At 45.6% G+C, this 22,493-nt stretch overlaps 1 protein-coding gene across 13 annotated transcripts in view; it reads left to right on the top strand.

Moving 5' to 3' along the window:
* LOC110530452 (adhesion G protein-coupled receptor L2) overlaps positions 1–22,493 on the top strand; it is a 138,922-nt gene that overhangs the window by 106,026 nt on the left and 10,403 nt on the right. For 10 of the 13 annotated variants that reach the window (XM_036986075.1, XM_036986073.1, XM_036986074.1 and 7 more), the window contains 6 exons: positions 140–360; positions 1,439–1,505; positions 17,109–17,200; positions 19,703–19,871; positions 20,400–20,528; positions 21,277–21,376. In XM_036986075.1, coding sequence (XP_036841970.1) covers positions 140–360; positions 1,439–1,505; positions 17,109–17,200; positions 19,703–19,871; positions 20,400–20,528; positions 21,277–21,376 — 778 coding nt within the window. Of the gene's footprint in view, positions 1–139; positions 361–1,438; positions 1,506–17,108; positions 17,201–19,702; positions 19,872–20,399; positions 20,545–21,276; positions 21,377–22,493 lie in introns of all 13 variants that reach the window. The other 3 variants (XR_005052938.1, XR_005052939.1, XM_036986079.1) reach the window with 1 other exon arrangement.

The following is a 22,493-nucleotide window of genomic DNA, read 5'->3' as shown; positions in this document are numbered from 1 at the left end:
TGGCTAATTATCATTGTGTTCCCAGGGAATATGTTCCAGTTATCTATGCCTACTTTAACTTCCTTGGTCTCAATGCAGCTTCAATGCCACTGTCCCTGTACCGCTCTATGTGTAACCTTTAAATGTGTCCCCATCCCAGCTGGTGTGTTCCATCATTGCGGTCGTTCTTCATTTCTTCTTCCTCGCGGCGTTTGCCTGGATGTGCCTGGAGGGCGTGCAGCTCTACCTCATGCTGGTTGAGGTGTTTGAGAGTGAGTTCTCCCGCAGGAAGTACTATTACGCCTCAGGATACCTCTTTCCCGCTGTGGTGGTGGGAATCTCGGCCGCCATCGACTACCGCAGCTACGGGACACCGAGAGCGTAAGTAACATCTTATCACATCTGTAGACCTTCTCTTTGTGTTCTTGGTACAAAATGCAGAAGTTAAGAAGTAGTGCCCGTGCGTCCAGTAACCGCCAGGTGCAGGGTACGAAAAGTAATGTCAAGAAAGATAGAAATAAAGATAGATACCCTCTTCAAATGTTGACCTTGGGGTGGAAACGCTGCACAATAAAACTGGGATCATTCAACAGTATCTATCTTCCTTTCTTGGTGCAGAGAGCGTCAGGTCTCCCAAGCCAGCCAGCTCCAGATCAAGACTCCCTTTCTTCGCACATAGATAGATATATTGCTAATGAGAGCTACATCACAGGCCCCAGTCTCCCACTGCCTCTGCCTCCTGGCAAATGTACACCCTGTCATAGAGGAAAGCTGTGAGCAAAACTACTACATTAATGAGTTGTCTGGCCGGTTGGTTGCTCTGGTCTGGTGTGTTCTCTGTGAGACAGTTTTTTCTCTCTTGACCTTAATTCTTTAAACTTTTCTTCTCCAGTGGCCTTTATCCAAGAAACAAGCCATATGATTTGTCGCAGGCTTTTCTTTCTCCAGAGGGAGTTATGTAAATTGGGTATTCTTTTTACATTTGGGTCTGTAGTGCAGCACTCCCTGCATTTGAATGAACATATTATCTGATAATACATACAGTAGCTTCAGCACAAATCTTGTAGGAACTATTTGTGCGTACGTTTTGACTGTGTTTAGGGTCAAAAGTATAGCCAGACTGCTCTCTCAATTGTAGACATTGGCAGACTGAAGTCATGAATGCAATACCAGTGCTGTTGTATGGCTCACAGCCAGAATGTGTTCAAGGTCAGGTTCTCTCTGTGGTCCAGAATGACAATCACTATTCTATTGCTGTAGTAACTATATCATCATGTCATCTAGCTAGTCTAAAAGCCAGGCTGGCTACTGATCAGTAGGATACATTGTGATAAATGCTGCTGTGTTTTTAGAGTGTAGAAAATGCAGAGATGTCACAGTCACAGTGGGGGAGACAGAATAGATAATTTGCTCTTGAGGGATGTCGATCACCTGATCACATGACCATGTTCCATTGCAGCTGCTGGCTGAGGGTGGATAACCACTTCATTTGGAGCTTCATAGGACCTGTCACCTTCATTATCATGGTAAGCCACATTATACTTTATGGGATGTGTGTGTGTCTATGATGGCATGAAAGTCCGGTATATTATGTGCATTATCCATACAGTATGGGATTGAGTGTCTGTGACTAAGTCTGTTACTATGTTGGTATCTGTGTCTGTGTCTCTGCCTACGTCTGTTACTATGTTGGTATCTGTGTCTGTGTCTCTGCCTACGTCTGTTACTATGTTGGTATCTGTGGCTGTGTCTCTGCCTACGTCTGTTACTATGTTGGTATCTGTGTCTGTGTCTGCCTACGTCTGTTACTATGTTGGTATCTGTGTCTGTGTCTCTGCCTACGTCTGTTACTATGTTGGTGTCTGTGTCTCTGCCTACGTCTGATACTATGTTGGTATCTGTGTCTGTCTCTGCCTAAGTCTGTTACTATGTTGGTATCTGTGGCTGTGTCTCTGCCTACGTATGTTACTATGTTGGTGGCTGTGTCTCTGCCTACGTCTGTTACTATGTGGGTATCTGTGTCTGTGTCTCTGCCTACGTCTGTTACTATGTTGGTGTCTGTGTCTGTGTCTCTGCCTACGTCTGTTACTATGTTGGTGTCTGTGTCTCTGCCTACGTCTGTTACTATGTTGGTGGCTGTGTCTCTGCCTACGTTTGTTACTATGTGGGTATCTGTGTCTGTGTCTCTGCCTACGTCTGTTACTATGTTGGTGTCTGTGTCTCTGCCTACGTATGTTACTATGTTGGTGGCTGTGTCTCTGCCTACGTCTGTTACTATGTTGGTATCTGTGTCTGTGTCTCTGCCTACGTCTGTTACTATGTTGGTGTCTGTGTCTCTGACTAAGTCTGTTACTATGTTGGTATCTGTGTCTGTGTCTCTGCCTACGTCTGTTACTATGTTGGTATCTGTGTCTGTGTCTCTGCCTACGTCTGATACTATGTTGGTATCTGTGTCTGTGTCTCTGCCTACGTCTGTTACTATGTGGGTATCTGTGTCTGTGTCTCTGCCTACGTATGTTACTATGTTGGTATCTGTGTCTCTGCCTACGTCTGTTACTATGTTGGTATCTGTGTCTGTGTCTCTGCCTACGTTTGTTACTATGTGGGTATCTGTGTCTGTGTCTCTGCCTACGTCTGTTACTATGTTGGTATCTGTGGCTGTGTCTCTGCCTACGTCTGTTACTATGTTGGTGTCTGTGTCTCTGCCTACGTCTGTTACTATGTTGGTATCTGTGTCTGTGTCTCTGCCTACGTATGTTACTATGTTGGTATCTGTGTCTCTGCCTACGTCTGTTACTATGTTGGTGTCTGTGTCTCTGACTAAGTCTGTTACTATGTTGGTGTCTGTGTCTGTGTCTGCCTACGTCTGTTACTATGTTGGTATCTGTGTCTGTGTCTGCCTACGTCTGTTACTATGTTGGTATCTGTGTCTGTGTCTGCCTACGTCTGTTACTATGTTGGTGTCTGTGTCTGTGTCTGCCTACGTCTGATACTATGTTGGTATCTGTGTCTGTCTCTGCCTAAGTCTGTTACTATGTTGGTATCTGTGGCTGTGTCTCTGCCTACGTCTGTTACTATGTTGGTGTCTGTGTCTCTGCCTACGTCTGTTACTATGTTGGTGTCTGTGTCTCTGCCTACGTCTGTTACTATGTTGGTATCTGTGGCTGTGTCTCTGCCTACGTCTGTTACTATGTTGGTGTCTGTGTCTCTGCCTACGTCTGTTACTATGTTGGTGTCTGTGTCTGTGTCTCTGCCTACGTCTGTTACTATGTTGGTATCTGTGTCTGTGTCTGCCTACGTCTGTTACTATGTTGGTGTCTGTGTCTCTGCCTACGTCTGTTACTATGTTGGTGTCTGTGTCTCTGCCTACGTCTGATACTATGTTGGTATCTGTGTCTGTGTCTGCCTACGTCTGTTACTATGTTGGTGTCTGTGTCTCTGCCTACGTCTGTTACTATGTTGGTATCTGTGTCTGTGTCTCTGCCTACGTCTGTTACTATGTTGGTATCTGTGTCTGTGTCTGCCTACGTCTGATACTATGTTGGTATCTGTGTCTGTGTCTGCCTACGTCTGTTACTATGTTGGTATCTGTGTCTGTGTCTCTGCCTACGTCTGTTACTATGTTGGTATCTGTGTCTGTGTCTCTGCCTACGTCTGTTACTATGTTGGTATCTGTGTCTGTGTCTGCCTACGTCTGTTACTATGTTGGTGTCTGTGTCTCTGCCTACGTCTGTTACTATGTTGGTATCTGTGTCTGTGTCTCTGCCTACGTCTGTTACTATGTTGGTATCTGTGTCTGTGTCTGCCTACGTCTGATACTATGTTGGTGTCTGTGTCTGTGTCTGCCTACGTCTGTTACTATGTTGGTATCTGTGTCTGTGTCTCTGCCTACGTCTGTTACTATGTTGGTATCTGTGTCTGTGTCTGCCTACGTCTGTTACTATGTTGGTGTCTGTGTCTCTGCCTACGTCTGTTACTATGTTGGTATCTGTGTCTGTGTCTCTGCCTACGTCTGTTACTATGTTGGTATCTGTGTCTGTGTCTGCCTACGTCTGTTACTATGTTGGTGTCTGTGTCTCTGCCTACGTCTGTTACTATGTTGGTATCTGTGTCTGTGTCTGTGTCTCTGCCTACGTCTGTTACTATGTTGGTATCTGTGTCTGTGTCTGCCTACGTCTGATACTATGTTGGTATCTGTGTCTGTGTCTGCCTACGTCTGATACTATGTTGGTATCTGTGTCTGTGTCTGCCTACGTCTGTTACTATGTTGGTATCTGTGTCTGTGTCTCTGCCTACGTCTGTTACTATGTTGGTATCTGTGTCTGTGTCTCTGCCTACGTCTGTTACTATGTTGGTATCTGTGTCTGTGTCTCTGCCTACGTCTGTTACTATGTTGGTATCTGTGTCTGTGTCTCTGCCTACGTCTGTTACTATGTTGGTATCTGTGTCTGTGTCTCTGCCTACGTCTGTTACTATGTTGGTATCTGTGTCTGTGTCTCTGCCTACGTCTGTTACTATGTTGGTATCTGTGGCTGTGTCTCTGCCTACGTCTGTTACTATGTTGGTATCTGTGGCTGTGTCTCTGCCTACGTATGTTACTATGTTGGTGTCTGTGTCTCTGCCTACGTATGTTACTATGTTGGTATCTGTGTCTGTGTCTCTGCCTACGTCTGTTACTATGTGGGTATCTGTGTCTGTGTCTCTGCCTACGTCTGTTACTATGTGGGTATCTGTGTCTGTGTCTCTGCCTACGTATGTTACTATGTTGGTGTCTGTGTCTCTGCCTACGTATGTTACTATGTTGGTATCTGTGTCTGTGTCTCTGCCTACGTCTGTTACTATGTGGGTATCTGTGTCTGTGTCTCTGCCTACGTCTGTTACTATGTTGGTGGCTGTGTCTCTGCCTACGTATGTTACTATGTTGGTATCTGTGGCTGTGTCTCTGCCTACGTCTGTTACTATGTTGGTATCTGTGGCTGTGTCTCTGCCTACGTATGTTACTATGTTGGTGTCTGTGTCTCTGCCTACGTCTGTTACTATGTTGGTATCTGTGTCTGTGTCTCTGCCTACGTCTGTTACTATGTTGGTGTCTGTGTCTCTGCCTACGTCTGATACTATGTTGGTATCTATGTCTGTGTCTGCCTACGTCTGATACTATGTTGGTATCTGTGTCTGTGTCTCTGCCTACGTCTGTTACTATGTTGGTATCTGTGTCTGTGTCTCTGCCTACGTCTGTTACTATGTTGGTATCTGTGTCTGTGTCTCTGCCTACGTCTGTTACTATGTTGGTGTCTGTGTCTGCCTACGTCTGATACTATGTTGGTATCTGTGTCTGTGTCTCTGCCTACGTCTGTTACTATGTTGGTGTCTGTGTCTCTGCCTACGTCTGTTACTATGTTGGTATCTGTGTCTGTGTCTCTGCCTACGTCTGTTACTATGTTGGTGTCTGTGTCTCTGCCTACGTCTGTTACTATGTTGGTATCTGTGTCTGTGTCTCTGCCTACGTCTGTTACTATGTTGGTGTCTGTGTCTCTGCCTACGTCTGTTACTATGTTGGTATCTGTGTCTGTGTCTCTGCCTACGTATGTTACTATGTTGGTGTCTGTGTCTCTGCCTACGTCTGTTACTATGTTGGTATCTGTGTCTGTGTCTCTGCCTACGTCTGTTACTATGTTGGTATCTGTGTCTGTGTCTCTGCCTACGTCTGTTACTATGTTGGTGTCTGTGTCTCTGCCTACGTCTGTTACTATGTTGGTGTCTGTGTCTCTGCCTACGTCTGTTACTATGTTGGTGTCTGTGTCTCTGCCTACGTCTGTTACTATGTTGGTGTCTGTGTCTCTGCCTACGTCTGTTACTATGTGGGTATCTGTGTCTGTGTCTCTGCCTACGTCTGTTACTATGTTGGTGTCTGTGTCTCTGCCTACGTTTGTTACTATGTGGGTATCTGTGTCTGTGTCTCTGCCTACGTCTGTTACTATGTTGGTGTCTGTGTCTCTGCCTACGTCTGTTATTATGTTGGTGTCTGTGTCTCTGCCTACGTCTGTTACTATGTGGGTATCTGTGTCTGTGTCTCTGCCTACGTCTGTTACTATGTTGGTGTCTGTGTCTCTGCCTACGTCTGTTACTATGTTGGTGTCTGTGTCTCTGCCTACGTCTGTTACTATGTTGGTGTCTGTGTCTCTGCCTACGTCTGTTACTATGTGGGTATCTGTGTCTGTGTCTCTGCCTACGTCTGTTACTATGTTGGTGTCTGTGTCTCTGCCTACGTTTGTTACTATGTTGGTGTCTGTGTCTGTGTCTGCCTACGTCTGATACTATGTTGGTATCTGTGTCTGTGTCTCTGCCTACGTCTGTTACTATGTTGGTGTCTGTGTCTGTGTCTGCCTACGTCTGTTACTATGTTGGTATCTGTGTCTGTGTCTCTGCCTACGTCTGTTACTATGTTGGTGTCTGTGTCTCTGCCTACGTCTGTTACTATGTTGGTGTCTGTGTCTCTGCCTACGTCTGTTACTATGTTGGTATCTGTGTCTGTGTCTCTGCCTACGTCTGTTACTATGTTGGTATCTGTGTCTGTGTCTCTGCCTACGTCTGTTACTATGTTGGTATCTGTGTCTGTGTCTCTGCCTACGTCTGTTACTATGTGGGTATCTGTGTCTGTGTCTCTGCCTACGTCTGTTACTATGTTGTTGTCTGTGTCTCTGCCTACGTTTGTTACTATGTGGGTATCTGTGTCTGTGTCTCTGCCTACGTCTGATACTACGTTGGTATCTGTGTCTGTGTCTGCCTACGTCTGTTACTATGTTGGTATCTGTGTCTGTGTCTCTGCCTACGTCTGTTACTATGTTGGTGTCTGTGTCTCTGCCTACGTCTGATACTATGTTGGTATCTGTGTCTGTGTCTCTGCCTACGTCTGATACTATGTTGGTATCTGTGTCTGTGTCTCTGCCTACGTCTGATACTATGTTGGTATCTGTGTCTGTGTCTCTGCCTACGTCTGTTACTATGTTGGTATCTGTGTCTGTGTCTGCCTACGTCTGTTACTATGTTGGTATCTGTGTCTGTGTCTCTGCCTACGTCTGTTACTATGTTGGTGTCTGTGTCTCTGCCTACGTCTGATACTATGTTGGTATCTGTGTCTGTGTCTGCCTACGTCTGTTACTATGTTGGTATCTGTGTCTGTGTCTCTGCCTACGTCTGTTACTATGTTGGTGTCTGTGTCTCTGCCTACGCCTGTTACTATGTTGGTATCTGTGTCTGTGTCTCTGCCTACGTCTGTTACTATGTGGGTATCTGTGTCTGTGTCTCTGCCTACGTCTGTTACTATGTTGGTATCTGTGGCTGTGTCTCTGCCTACGTCTGTTACTATGTTGGTGTCTGTGTCTCTGCCTACGTCTGTTACTATGTTGGTGTCTGTGTCTGCCTACGTCTGTTACTATGTTGGTGTCTGTGTCTCTGCCTACGTCTGTTACTATGTGGGTATCTGTGTCTGTGTCTCTGCCTACGTCTGTTACTATGTTGGTGTCTGTGTCTCTGCCTACGTTTGTTACTATGTGGGTATCTGTGTCTGTGTCTCTGCCTACGTCTGTTACTATGTTGGTGTCTGTGTCTCTGCCTACGTTTGTTACTATGTGGGTATCTGTGTCTGTGTCTCTGCCTACGTCTGTTACTATGTTGGTATCTGTGTCTGTGTCTCTGCCTACGTCTGTTACTATGTTGGTATCTGTGTCTGTGTCTCTGCCTACGTCTGTTACTATGTTGGTGTCTGTGTCTCTGCCTACGTTTGTTACTATGTGGGTATCTGTGTCTGTGTCTCTGCCTACGTCTGTTACTATGTTGGTGTCTGTGTCTCTGCCTACGTCTGTTACTATGTTGGTGTCTGTGTCTCTGCCTACGTCTGCTACTATGTTGGTGTCTGTGTCTGCCTACGTCTGTTACTATGTTGGTGTCTGTGTCTGTGCCTCTGCCTACGTCTGTTACTATGTTGGTGTCTGTGTCTCTGCCTACGTCTGCTACTATGTTGGTATAGTCTGTTACATGTATGTGTTTTCCACAAAGTAATGTGAATGGGGGGGAAAAGTTCATGTTTTTTTAGTTTTTCTGTCTCGCCTGGTCACTTAGCTATTGCTTTTGCTGATCAAGTTGCATGAAAGGAAAGTGGTCCATTATAGCTGACATGAGGACATGAGCAGTCATTCAGCTGTAAAATCCTATGAAATGTGTCTAGTCTAGTGAGCAGCAGCATTCATCAGCTTAGCTGTTTGTTTGGTGGAAATCGTTGATGATGGAGGAAGCAGGTCTTGCCTTACACTGTCAGTTGTCTGAGGAGGAGGAGAGACAATCTCAGGCATGAAGGTCATTTGCTCAGGGTTGAACATGGAAATAATGAGTGGGTGGGCCAGACAGCCATTACCCATAACCCCCTGGCCCTCCCGAGGATCATGACACGTCCCCAGCCAATCCCGTCGTATGGACATCTCCATCCTCACCTCTAAATATTTCATGCAGGCCGCATGGAGTTCACACACGCGTACACACACCCATGTATGCACATGCAGTACCAGTCAAAAGTTTGGACACCTACTCATTCAGGCATTTTTCTTTATTTTTACTATTTTCTATATTGTAGAATAATAGTGATGACATCATAACTATGAAATAACACACATGGAATCGTGTAGTAATCAAAAAAGTGTTAAACAAATCAAAATGTATTTTAGAATCTTCAAAGTAGCCACCCATTATGACAGATTTGCACACTCTTGGCATTCTCTCAACCAGCTTCACCTGGAATGCTTTCCCAACAGTCTTGAAGGAGTTCCCACATATGCTGAGCACTTGTTGGCTGCTTTTCCTTCACTCTGCGGTCCAACTCATCCCCAACCATCTCAATTGGGTTGAGGTCAGGTGATTGTGGAGGCCAGGTCATCTGATACAGCACTCCATCACTCTCCTTCTTGGTCAAATTGCCCATACACAGCCACGAGGTGTGTTGGGTCATTGTCCTGTAGAAAAACAAATTATAGTCCCACTAAGAGTAAACCAGATAGGATGATGTATTGCTGCAGAATCTGTGGTAGCCATGCTGGTTAAGTGTGCCTTGAATTCTAAATAAATCACTGACAGTGTCACCAGCAAAGCACCCCCACTCCATCACACCTCTTCCTCCATGCTTCACGGTGGGAACCACACATGCAGAGATCATCCGTTCACCTACTTTGCATCTCACATAGACACAGGGGTTGGAACCAAAAATTTAACAGATTTCTACCGGTCTAATGTCCATTGCTGGTGTTTCTTGGCCTAAGCAAGTCTCTTCTTATTATTGCCGTCCTTAAGTAGTGGTTTCTTTGCAGCAATTCGACCTTGAATTCCTGATTCACGCAGTCTCCTATGAACAGTTGATGTTGAGATGTGTCTGTTACTTGAACTCTGTGAAGCATGTATTTGGGCTGCAATTTCTGAGGCTGGTAACTCTAATGAGCTTATCCTCTGCAGCAGAGGTAACTCTGGGTCTTCATTTCCTGTGGCGGTCCTCATGAGAGCCAGTTTCATCATAGCGCTTGATGGTTTTTGCGACCGCACTTGAAGAAAGTTCTTGACATTTTCCAGATTGACTGACCTTCATGTCTTAAAGTAATGATGTGCTGTCGTTTCTCTTTGCTTATTTAAGCTGTTCTTGCCAAATAGGGCTATCTTCTGTATACCACCCCTACCTTGTCACAACACAAATGATTGGCTCAAAAGCATTAAGAAGGATGGAAATTCCACAAATTCACTTTTAACAAGTCACACCTGTTAATTGAAATGCATTCCAGGTGACTACCTCATGAAGCTGGTTAAGAGAATGCCAAGAGTGTGCAAAGCTGCTTTGAAGAATCTCAAATATAAAATACATTTTGATTTGTTTACCACTTTTTATTTGTTACTACATAATTCCATATGTGTTATTTCATTGTTTTGATGTCTTCACTATTATTCTACAATGTAGTAAATGGTGAAAATAAAGAAAAACCTGGAATCAGTAGGTGTGTCCAAACTTTTGACTGGTACAGTACATTTGTATTATTCACACAGAAAACATGTGTACATACTGTGTTTATACAGCACATACACGCGCACATACTCTGCATAGATACATAAGGGAAAGGGTGCTGTGGTTTGGTGGTGTGTTTTCTGAGGAGGTAATGGGTATTGCAGAGCAGAGAGTCTGTAGAGGGTGGGGTGCGGGGAGAAGCAAGGACATGTACAGTTCAGTGCCTGCCTCTCTGCCTGCCTGCCTGCCTCTCTGCCTGCCTCTCTGCCTGCCTGCCTGCCTCTCTGCCTGCCTGCCTCTCTGCCTGCCTGCCTCTCTGCCTGCCTGCCTGCCTGCCTCTCTGCCTGCCTGCCTCTCTGCCTGCCTGCCTCTCTGCCTGCCTGCCTCTCTGCCTGCCTGCCTCTCTGCCTGCCTGCCTCTCTGCCTGCCTGCCTGCCTCTCTGCCTGCCTGCCTCTCTGCCTGCCTGCCTCTCTGCCTGCCTGCCTGCCTGCCTGCCTCTCTGCCTGCCTGCCTCTCTGCCTGCCTGCCTCTCTGCCTGCCTGCCTCTCTGCCTGCCTGCCTCTCTGCCTGCCTGCCTTAGGGCTGTGACGGTCATGGAACTTTATTTGACGGTAATTGGCCAGCCAAATGACCGTGGTGACCTCAATAACCGTTTATATACGAAATTATGCACATTTTCTGCTCTCTGCTCCTGATTGCATTTGCTGCCATAGAAATAGAATAAATAGAGTGGGCGTCCCCTTTCAAGTCAATGACGGCGTAATGGGTGGACTGGCAGCTAGTGAATGATATGCTAAAATATGTGTTGTGATTTGTTGATTCAACTCAACTGACATTACAAAGAATGCCATGTAAAAAAATATATTTTTTAAACGATTATGATAGTTATTGTTTTCATGACGCTCTTCATCCATAACAGTCGGTTACACGGTTATACGGTAGTTGAGCCAGCCCTAAGCTGCCTCTGCCTGCTCCTCTGCCTGACTGCCTGTCTCATCAGATCTGTGTCATCACAGGCAGCTGTGTTAAATGCATCTCCAACCACTAGACTCATGCAGACCTAAATCGGCCCTGGTGGCTAGGAGACAAACATCACTTTGATCTAAAATCCCTTCTCTGTCTTTTCTTCTCTCCTTCTATCCCTCTCTCTGTCTCTACCTATATCCCTCTGTCTCTACCTCTATTCCTCTCTCTGTGTCTACCTCTATCTCTGTCTCTACCTCTATCCTTCTCTCTGTCTCTACCTATATCCCTCTCTCTGTCTCTACCTATATCCCTCTCTCTGTCTCTACCTCTATCCCTCTCTCTGTCTCTACCTCTATCCCTCTCTCTGTCTCTACCTCTATCCCTCTCTCTGTCTCTACCTCTATCCCTCTCTCTGTCTCTACCTCTATCCCTCTCTCTGTCTCTCCCTTTATCCCTCTCTCTATCCCTCTCTCTGTCTCTCCTTCTATCCCTCTCTCTCTCCCTCTCTGTCTCTCCCTCTATCCCTCTCTGTCTCTCCTTCTATCCCTCTCTCTCTCCCTCTCTCTGTCTCTCCTTCTATCCCTCTCTCTCTCCCTCTATCCCTCTCTCTGTCTCTCCTTCTATCCCTCTCTCTGTCTCTCCCTATATCCCTCTCTCTGTCTCTCCCTATATCCCTCTCTCTGTCTCTCCCTCTATCCCTCTCTCTGTCTCTCCCTCTATCCCTCTCTCTGTCTCTCCCTCTATCCCTCTCTCTGTCTCTCCCTCTATCCCTCTCTCTGTCTCTCCCTCTATCCCTCTCTCTGTCTCTCCCTCTATCCCTCTCTCCCTCTATTCCTCTCTGTCTCTCCTTCTATCCCTCTCTGTCTCTCCCTCTATTCCTCTCTCTCTCTCCTTCTATCCCTCTCTGTCTCTCCCTCTATCCCTCTCTGTCTCTCCCTCTATCCCTCTCTCTGTCTCTACCTCTATCCCTCTCTCTGTCTCTCCCTTTATCCCTCTCTCTCTCTCTCTCTCTCTATCCCTCTCTCTGTCTCTACCTCTATCCCTCTCTCTCTCTCCCTTTATGCCTCTCTCTCTATCCCTCTCTCTGTCTCTACCTCTATCCCTCTCTCTCTCTCTCCCTCTATCCCTCTCTCTGTCTCTCCTTATATCCCTCTCTCTGTCTCTACCTCTATCCCTCTCTCTGTCTCTACCTCTATCCCTCTCTCTGTCTCTACCTATATCCCTCTCTCTGTCTCTACCTCTATTCAATTCAATTCAAGGGCTTTATTGGCATGGGAAACATGTGTTAACATTGCCAAAGCAAGTGAGGTAGACAACATACAAAGTGAATATATAAAGTGAAAAAACAACAAAAATTAACAGTAAACATTACACATACAGAGGTTTCAAAACAGTAAAGACATTACAAATGTCATATTATATATATATATACAGTGTTTTAACAATGTACAAATGGTTAAAGGACACAAGATTAAATAAATACGCATAAATATGGGTTGTATTTACAATGGTGTGTGTTCTTCAATGGTTGCCCTTTTCTCGTGGCAACAGGTCACAAATCTTGCTGCTGTGATGGCACACTGTGGAATTTCACCCAGTAGATATGGGAGTTTTTCAAATTTGGATTTGTTTTCGAATTCTTTGTGGATCTGTGTAATCTGAGGGAAATATGTATCTCTAATATGGTCATACATTGGGCAGGAGGTTAGGAAGTGCAGCTCAGTTTCCACCTCATTTTGTGGGCAGTGAGCACATAGCCTGTCTTCTCTTGAGAGCCATGTCTGCCTACGGCGGCCTCTCTCAATATACCTCTATCCCTCTCTGTCTCTACCTCTATCCCTCTCTCTGTCTCTACCTCTATCCCTCTCTCTGTCTCTACCTCTATCCCTCTCTCTGTCTCTACCTCTATCCCTCTCTCTGTCTCTACCTCTATCCCTCTCTCTGTCTCTACCTCTATCCCTCTCTCTGTCTCTACCTCTATCCCTCTCTCTCTCTCTACCTCTATCCCTCTCTCTGTCTCTACCTCTATCCCTCTCTCTGTCTCTACCTCTATCCCTCTCTCTGTCTCTACCTCTATCCCTCTCTCTGTCTCTACCTCTATCCCTCTCTCTGTCTCTACCTCTATCCCTCTCTGTCTCTACCTCTATCCCTCTCTCTGTCTCTACCTCTATCCCTCTCTCTGTCTCTACCTCTATCCCTCTCTCTCTCTACCTCTATCCCTCTCTCTGTCTCTACGTCTATCCCTCTCTCTGTCTCTCCCTTTATCCCTCTCTCTATCCCTCTCTCTCTCTCTCCTTCTATCCCTCTCTGTCTCTCCCTCTATCCCTCTCTGTCTCTCCCTCTATCCCTCTCTCTGTCTCTTCCTCTATCCCTCTCTCTGTCTCTACCTCTATCCCTCTCTCTGTCTCTACCTCTATCCCTCTCTCTCTCTCCCTTTATCCCTCTCTCTATCCCTCTCTCTCTCTCTCCTTCTATCCCTCTCTGTCTCTCCCTCTATCCCTCTCTGTCTCTCCCTCTATCCCTCTCTCTGTCTCTACCTCTATCCCTCTCTCTGTCTCTCCCTTTATCCCTCTCTCTCTCTCTCTCTCTCTATCCCTCTCTCTGTCTCTACCTCTATCCCTCTCTCTCTCTCCCTTTATGCCTCTCTCTCTATCCCTCTCTCTGTCTCTACCTCTATCCCTCTCTCTCTCTCTCCCTCTATCCCTCTCTCTGTCTCTCCTTATATCCCTCTCTCTGTCTCTACCTCTATCCCTCTCTCTGTCTCTACCTCTATCCCTCCTTCTGTCTCTACCTATATCCCTCTGTCTCTACCTCTATTCCTCTCTCTGTCTCTATCTCTGTCTCTACCTCTATCCCTCTCTCTGTCTCTACCTCTATCCCTCTCTCTGTCTCTACCTATATCCCTCTCTCTGTCTCTACCTCTATCCCTCTCTCTGTCTCTACCTCTATCCCTCTCTCTGTCTCTACCTCTATCCCTCTCTCTGTCTCTACCTCTATCCCTCTCTCTGTCTCTACCTCTATCCCTCTCTCTGTCTCTACCTCTATCCCTCTCTCTGTCTCTACCTCTATCCCTCTCTCTGTCTCTACCTCTATCCCTCTCTCTGTCTCTCCCTTTATCCCTCTCTCTATCCATCTCTCTGTCTCTCCTTCTATCCCTCTCTCTCTCCCTCTCTGTCTCTCCTATCCCTCTCTCCCTCTATCCCTCTCTCTGTCTCTCCTTCTATCCCTCTCTCTGTCTCTCCCTATATCCCTCTCTCTGTCTCTCCCTATATCCCTCTCTCTGTCTCTCCCTCTATCCCTCTCTCTGTCTCTCCCTCTATCCCTCTCTCTGTCTCTCCCTATATCCCTCTCTCTGTCTCTCCCTCTATCCCTCTCTCCCTCTATTCCTCTCTCTCTCCTTCTATCCCTCTCTGTCTCTCCCTCTATCCCTCTCTCTGTCTCTACCTCTATCCCTCTCTCTGTCTCTACCTCTATCCCTCTCTCTGTCTCTACCTCTATCCCTCTCTCTGTCTCTCCCTTTATCCCTCTCTCTCTCTCTCTATCCCTCTCTCTGTCTCTACCTCTATCCCTCTCTCTCTCTCCCTTTATGCCTCTCTCTCTATCCCTCTCTCTGTCTCTACCTCTATACCTCTCTCTCTCTCTCTCCCTCTATCCCTCTCTCTGTCTCTCCTTATATCCCTCTCTCTGTCTCTACCTCTATCCCTCTCTCTGTCTCTACCTGTATCCCTCTCTCTGTCTCTCCCTTTATCCCTCTCTCTCTCTCCCTCTATCCCTCTCTCTGTCTCTACCTCTATCCCTCTCTCTCTCTCCCTTTATGCCTCTCTCTATCCCTCTCTCTGTCTCTACCTCTATACCTCTCTCTCTCTCTCCCTCTATCCCTCTCTCTGTCTCTCCTTATATCCCTCTCTCTGTCTCTACCTCTATCCCTCTCTCTGTCTCTACCTGTATCCCTCTCTCTGTCTCTCCCTTTATCCCTCTCTCTCTCTCCCTCTATCCCTCTCTCTGTCTCTACCTCTATCCCTCTCTCTCTCTCCCTCTATCCCTCTCTCTGTCTCTCCTTATATCCCTCTCTCTGTCTCTACCTCTATCCCTCTCTCTGTCTCAACCTTTATCCCTCTCTCTGTCTCTACCTCTCTCCCTATCTCTGTCTCTACCTCTATCCCTCTCTCTGTCTCTACCTCTATCCCTCTCTCTGTCTCTACCTCTATCCCTCTCTCTGTCTCTCCCTTTATCCCTCTCTCTATCCCTCTCTCTGTCTCTCCTTCTATCCCTCTCTCTCTCCCTCTCTGTCTCTCCCTCTATCCCTCTCTCTGTCTCTCCTTCTATCCCTCTCTCTCCCTCTCTCTGTCTCTCCTTCTATCCCTCTCTCTCCCTCTATCCCTCTCTCTGTCTCTCCTTCTATCCCTCTCTCTGTCTCTCCCTATATCCCTCTCTCTCTCTCCCTCTTTCTGTCTCTCCCTCTATCCCTCTCTCTAACTCTGCCCTCTCCCTCTTCCACCCCACGTTATTGGTTTCTATTTGAAAAGGATGTATATAGCCACGGCTCTATATTGGCCTGGTGTATTCATGTTTTAGAGTGAGATTATATACTGAACAGCTTTCATAAAATTCAGCCCTCAAGTATATTGCATTTGATCATCTTGGGACAGTATCTCTGCTAGATCAGAATTGCTTTGTATTCCTTCCAGGCCAGGCACTTTTTGTCATTTCTTTCATAGAGAATGTTGTAATAACTGAAAATGCTAAATATATAGAAGTATAAAAAGATTATTTACTGAACAATTGTTTTCAGTGAGGTTTTAATGTCCCATATCCCTCCTTCCCCTGGTGGCGATGGGCCTCCCTGTGCTTACAGACAAACATCCTGATGTCATGGAAACCTTTCTGAATGTATAGCTTAGAATATGGATCTGTTTTTCCTGGCTTACAGACAAACATCCTGAAGTCATGGAAACCTTTCTGAATGTATAGCTTAGAATATGGAGCTGTTTTTCCTGGTTTACAGACAAACATCCTGAAGTCATGGAAACCTTTCTGAATGTATAGCTTAGAATATGGAGCTGTTTTTCCTGGCTTACAGACAAACATCCTGAAGTCATGGAAACCTTTCTGAATGTATAGCTTAGAATATGGAGCTGTTTTTCCTGGCTTACAGACAAACATCCTGAAGTCATGGAAACCTTTCTGAATGTATAGCTTAGAATATGGAGCTGTTTTTCCTGGCTTACAGACAAAAATCCTGAAGTCATGGAAACCTTTCTGAATGTATAGCTTAGAATATGGAGCTGTTTTTCCTGGCTTACAGACAAACATCCTGAAGTCATGGAAACCTTTCTGAATGTATAGCTTAGAATATGGAGCTGTTTTTCCTGGCTTACAGACAAACATCCTGAAGTCATGGAAACCTTTCTGAATGTATAGCTTAGAATATGGAGCTGTTTTTCCTGGCTTACAGACAAACATCCTGAAGTCATGGAAACCTTTCTGAATGTATAGCTTAGAATATGGAGCTGTTTTTCCTGGCTTACAGACAAACATCCTGAAGTCATGGAAACCTTTCTGAATGTATAGCTTAGAATATGGATCTGTTTTTCCTGGCTCCAGACCTTTGTTTCTACAATATGGCGTTCTGGTCTCTCTCTCGTTCTGTGTTCTGTTTTTGCTGTATTAGATGAACATTCCCATGCTGTGATGAGTAATAACACGTGTTTGGCACCAGACTGCTTGGCCAAGGCCTGAGGTGTTGTGCGTTACGTCAGCCATAGGAGTGGGAAGGGGCATTCGAGGCACTTTATCATAGCCAGTGTTAGTGGAGCTGGAGACCAAAGCTACGCTACATCCTCTCTATTCTCACATTTGGGAGTCTGTTTTAAAGATTGAACTTTTCATATCCCTCTTGGTGTAACACAATAATGTTGATGTGTTATTATTACATGATCTCAGTGAGTCACTAAACATGTAGGCGACATGCTGCTTGCTAAATGTATTTGCCTATTTGTGTACGAACGACCCTGGTTTGGGTCTAAGTTACCATGAAATGTAGGCGACATGCATTGCTGCTCATACCAGGAAATGAATGCCGTGCCTCCAGTGTGGTGTGTCAACCTCGCTGTGCCTCTGTTTTGACAGCTCAATCTCATCTTCCTGGTGGTGACCATGTACAAGATGGTGAAGCACTCCACTTCTATGAAACCCGACTCGACCCGGCTGGGCGGTATCAGGTGAGAGGGGGTTCTGAGGTCACTCTGGAGATGATGTGAAGGCTGATACTACTGGTTTTGTGTCAGCTCAGTTTGAAGTGAGAAACCAATGTCTTGCGTGCTGTCCTGTTCCCAGCCAAGGCCCTGCTTGTGTGATATTGAATGGTTTATTTGGTGTATTTGACCTTAGAATTACATCTCAATAACCCATAACTGGAGTGGACAAATATTTTCCTTTCAGATTTGATTTCTATCCTCAGGTGTTATTTTTTGGGGGCTAGTGTTTATGAGGGCAGTGTTTGCACTATGCGGGGGTTACATTGCCTCTTTCATTTCTTCATAACTGCATCCCTGAACTCTTGTATCAGTTGCTCCTGTGGTCGTTTACAGGTTCCCCTGGAACACTGGCTTAAACATGTGGCTTGTAGATGAATGTGTGGGGTGGAGGAACTGGAGTTGTACCCACATCTTTATTCAAACAGCCTGTCATTCCAGGGAATTGGATAAAAGAAGAGTCTAAGCTTTTAAAAGCAGAGAAATCGTTGAATTGACCTCTATCAAGCTGTCCTGGTTAAGAATGTAGTTTAAAGAGGGTCTGCTTTCAAAGATAGCAGGCTCATTCAAACAAATCATTCAAAAGATGCAAAACTCATTAAACTGTCATTAATTGGAGTCCACCTCTAATCGACCAATTATTTACTCCTGCAAAGTTAGATTTGTAACTTTCCACAAGACTTTGAAATAATAAGTCAATTGAGGTTTGAAAAGCATAAAGAGCCAGAATACCCACACCCAAAATACCATTAAATAATGAACAATGTACACACTGACACAAAAGCGCAACTAATCTGTAGCATCTCTCGCTATTTCGGGTTTGTATTGTCTTTTGTCTCTCTGAAAGTCAAAAGACGTGGTGTCTGGTTTTCTCTAGTCTCCTTTTCTCTCTTTTTCTCTCTTCCGTGGAGGCTCAGTCCTTTTCTGCTGTGTATCGATGGCTCCCGTTGCCAGCCGTCGCCATTGGAACTTACCGTTGGCTATCTGATTCTCTTTGGGCTTTCCTGGAACCTCATGTGAGAAACATGCTGTGTTTGCGGTTTCTGTTTAGCCAACCAACCCTGAGAAGAAACAGGGAAACATAGTTTGACTGTGTCAGAGGACCTCAGTTCATTCCAAATCTACGTATCAGCATGTATGGGTTGTACTCTATGTACACTGAACAAAAAAATGTTCTCAACATGTCAAGTGTTGGTTTCATGAGCTGAAATAAAAGATCCCAGAAATGTTCCATATGCACAAAAAGCTTATTTCTCTCAAATGTGCACAAATTGTCTTTTTATCCCTGTTAGTGAGCATTTCTCCTTTGACAAGATAATCCATCCACCTGACAGGTGTGGCATATCAAGAAGCTGATTAAACAGCATGATCATTACACAGGTGCACCTTGTGCTGGGGGCAATAAAAGCCAACTCGAAAATGTGACGTTTTGTCACACAACACAATTCTACAGATGTCTCAAGTTTTGAGGGAGCATGCAAGTGGCATGCTGACTGCAGGAATATCCACCAGAGCTGTTGCCAGAGAATTTAATCTTAATTTCTCTACCAGAAGCCGCCTCCAACATCGTTTTAGAGAATTCGGCAGTACATCCAACCGGCCTCACAACCGCAGACCACGTGTATAGCGACGTGTGGGCGAGCGGTTTGCTGATGTCAATGTTGTGAACAGAGTGCCCCATGGTGGAGTTATGGTATGGGCAGGTATAAGCTACAGACAACGAACACAATTGCGTTTTACCGATGGCAATTTGAATGCACAGAGGTACCGTGACAAGATCCTGAGGCCCATTGTCGTGCCGATCATCCTCCGCCATCACCTCATGTTTCAGAATGATAATTCACGTCCCCATGTCACAAGGATCTGTACACCTTTCCTGGAAGCTGAAAATGTCCCAGTTCTTCCATGGTCTGCGTACTCAGCAGACATGTCACATATTGAGCATGTTTGGGATGCTCTGGATGGACGTGTTCCAGTTCTCACCAATACCCAGAAACTTCCCACAGCCATTGTAGAGGAGTGGGACAACATTCCACAGGTCACAATCAACAACCTGAAGAACTCTATGCGAAGGAGATGTCGAGCTGCATGAAGCAAATGGTGGTCGGTTTTCTGATCCACACCCCTACTTTAAAAAAAAGTTATCTGTGACCAACAGATGCATATCTGTCTTCCCAGTCATGTGAAATCAATAGATTAGGACCTAATTTATTTATTTAAATTGACTGATTACCTTATATGAACTGTAACTCAGTAAAATGTTTGAAATTGTTGCATATTGCGTTTATATTTTTGTTCAGTGTATAGACATGTCCAGAAGGAGGAATACTAACATGGCCCCCTCTCTCCCCACAGAACAAATCCTTAGGAACCGAACAGAGAGCAACTTCAAATGAATGAAAGATGAAATCAAGGCAGCCGCTTCAGTTATTATTAATGATTGTGATCAATATTGTTTGTGTGTTTCAGATCCTGGGTGCTCGGAGCTTTCGCCCTGCTCTTTCTCCTGGGCCTGACCTGGTCCTTTGGTCTGTTCTTCCTCAACGAGTCCTCCGTTGTCATGGCGTACCTCTTCACCATCTTCAACACTCTGCAAGGGATGTTCATCTTTATCTTTCACTGCCTCCTCCAGAAAAAGGTAAGGATTTAATGCCAATGGCTTATATAAAGATAATGCTGCAGACTCTAACAAGCACTGCATTTTGTACGTCAATGTTTGAATATAAGACCAGCTTTCTTCACCAGAAGTGGGAAATAACCTTTCTAATGACCAGTTTCCCAAAGAAATAAGATTACTGAATGTATCTATGTGTACTTAAGTCCAAGGCAAAATATATGCTTCTCATTTCAATGTCTGCTGTCTCTTGACATTTAAGACTATCTCTGATATTAGCACCGCTTCTATGTCATATTTGCCCCCCTGGAAACCCCCCTCTGTGTGAGATTTGAATGTGTCATCATGGCGGACGCGATAGGCCTATCTCCAGAGACACGCCATTTGAACTGCTGCTGTCGGCTTGGTGGCATTTGATAAAGATATGGATTTTGTGGCTTTGTTGGAAAGCTTTCCTCTCTCTATCGCTCTCTGGAGTCGACTGTCACTGTTGTGGTGTCTCTGAGCTCACTGTGTCTCTGTCGCTCTGCCCTGATCCTGTGCCCGCTGCAGGTCCGTAAAGAGTACAGCAAATGCTTCCGCCAGTCCCAGTGCTGCGGAGGTCTGCCTTCTGAAGGGTCCCACAGCTCGGCCAAGGCGGCCACGTCTCGATCCACCGCACGCTACTCCTCCGCCACACAGGTACAGTACATACTAGGTACGGTACAGCAGCGGGCAGTTGGATTATATATACCCTTTTTTCTATCCTTTCTTTCTATGGAGAGGGAAACGAGGTTTCTTTTTCTAGTCTTTCTCCTGTTGCATGCTAGCACGCCAAGGACCAGCATGAACACTTGAATGTACCTTCTCTCAACCCTTTCTTTATTGAGAGCAGTACTCTAGTACACTTCAGGAACTGTATTTGCCCAGAGAGAAATTGTTTTGCGGCATAGGAGGGAAAGGCCAGTCGTGGTCTTTCTCTCCTGTTGCATGCTAACACATAGAGGGAAGAGTCTGTATTGAGTTAAAGGTGGTCGTTCTGATCCTCTTGTGTGAAGTTGCCTTCTCTCTTTCCACTGAGGGTGAAAGGGGGAGCTCACGCCTTGTTCTCCTGCTGCATGCTAGCATACAGAGGGAACAGGGAAGGATACCAGCGTTGAAGATTAAAGTTGCGTCCGAAATGGCACCCTATTCCCTATTTTGTGTACTACTTTTGACAAGAGTCCTATGGGCCCTGGTCAAAAGTAGTGCACCATATAGGGAATAGGGTGTCATTTCGCATGCATCCATTTTGTTTTGGAGGTTGTTCTTGTAATCCATTGTGTTTGCTTGCTGCCTTCACAGAGCATTTTTCTTGTGGTCTTTTTCTGTTGCATGATAGCATGTAAAGGGAAGTGACATCAGTGTTTAAGGTTATTCTAAAATGTGTGTTGTTGTTTACCTCCTCCAGAGTCGTATCAGGAGGATGTGGAACGACACGGTGAGGAAGCAGACCGAATCCTCCTTCATCTCCGGAGACATCAACAGCACCTCCACCCTGAACCACCAGGGTAAGACTGGCCCCTCTGGCTCCTCTGGCTCTATCTACACATGTTATGTTCTCTCTGTTATGGGCCCTTGAATAGACAACAAGTGCCTGAATAAATATGGCAGATGCAGATTTTATTTTTATGTATTTAACCTTTTATTTAACAAGTCAATGACGATGCTCTTCATTCAAGGAGGCAGCTTTGTGGTAAAATGATAAATGTTTACTCAATATTGCTAGTGTCTGTCCTTATTACAAAAAAAACATAAACAACAAATAAAATACAGGTTATTCAGCAGCAAGTAAACAAATACAGGCTAAACACATGTTTTATGACGACTCAAAGTTCACGTCAATGTGTCTTTTGGTGGTCGATCTGCACAGCTGCTACTTGTTGGATGAGAGAAGTGTTACATTGCTACTTAGTCTGGCTTCAAGTGGCAGTGATGAGAAGCTGGTGTTGTGTGTTCAACTCTGGACGACCCTGACTGACTGGCTACAGGGGCTCTGCTGGCTGTGCACTGACTCATCCTCACCCTGGCCTGGTCTCCTGATGATTTTCAGCCATGAGACAGAGAGAGCGCGACAGAGAGAGCGCGACAGAGAGAGCGCGAGAGAGAGAGCGAGAGAGAGAGAGCGCGAGAGAGAGAGCGCGAGAGAGAGCGCGAGAGAGAGCGCGAGAGAGAGAGCGCGAGAGAGAGAGAGCGAGAGAGAGCGCGAGAGAGAGAGAGCGTGAGAGAGAGAGCGAGAGAGAGCGCGAGAGAGAGAGAGCGAGAGAGAGAAAACGAGAGAGAGCCCGAAAGAGAGAGAGCACGAAAGAGAGAGAGCACGAAAGAGAGAGAGCACGAAAGAGAGAGCGCACGAGAGAGAGCGCACGAAAGAGAGAGCGCGAGAGAGAGAGAGAGAGCGCGAAAGAGAGTGAGAGAAAGAGAGACAGAGGACAGAGGAAGAGAGTGAGGGCGAGGTCACAGAGAGGCTTAACATGATACAGCTCAGACTTGCACTGTAAAATAGATTTTAACTTCTGTCCCCCTTATCAGTGCCAGCATTAAGCTCCCTTAATCACCACTGATAAGAAATGAGATATTGTTTTCAATGACTGGACATTGCTATTATACATTATACTTATAGATAGATGC

The sequence above is a fragment of the Oncorhynchus mykiss genome, chromosome 8, assembly GCF_013265735.2.
Source record: "Oncorhynchus mykiss isolate Arlee chromosome 8, USDA_OmykA_1.1, whole genome shotgun sequence".
Taxonomy (NCBI): Eukaryota; Metazoa; Chordata; class Actinopteri; order Salmoniformes; family Salmonidae; genus Oncorhynchus; species Oncorhynchus mykiss.
The sequence above is the reverse complement of the archived record's forward strand: the minus strand, read 5'-3'. Positions and strand labels throughout refer to the sequence as shown.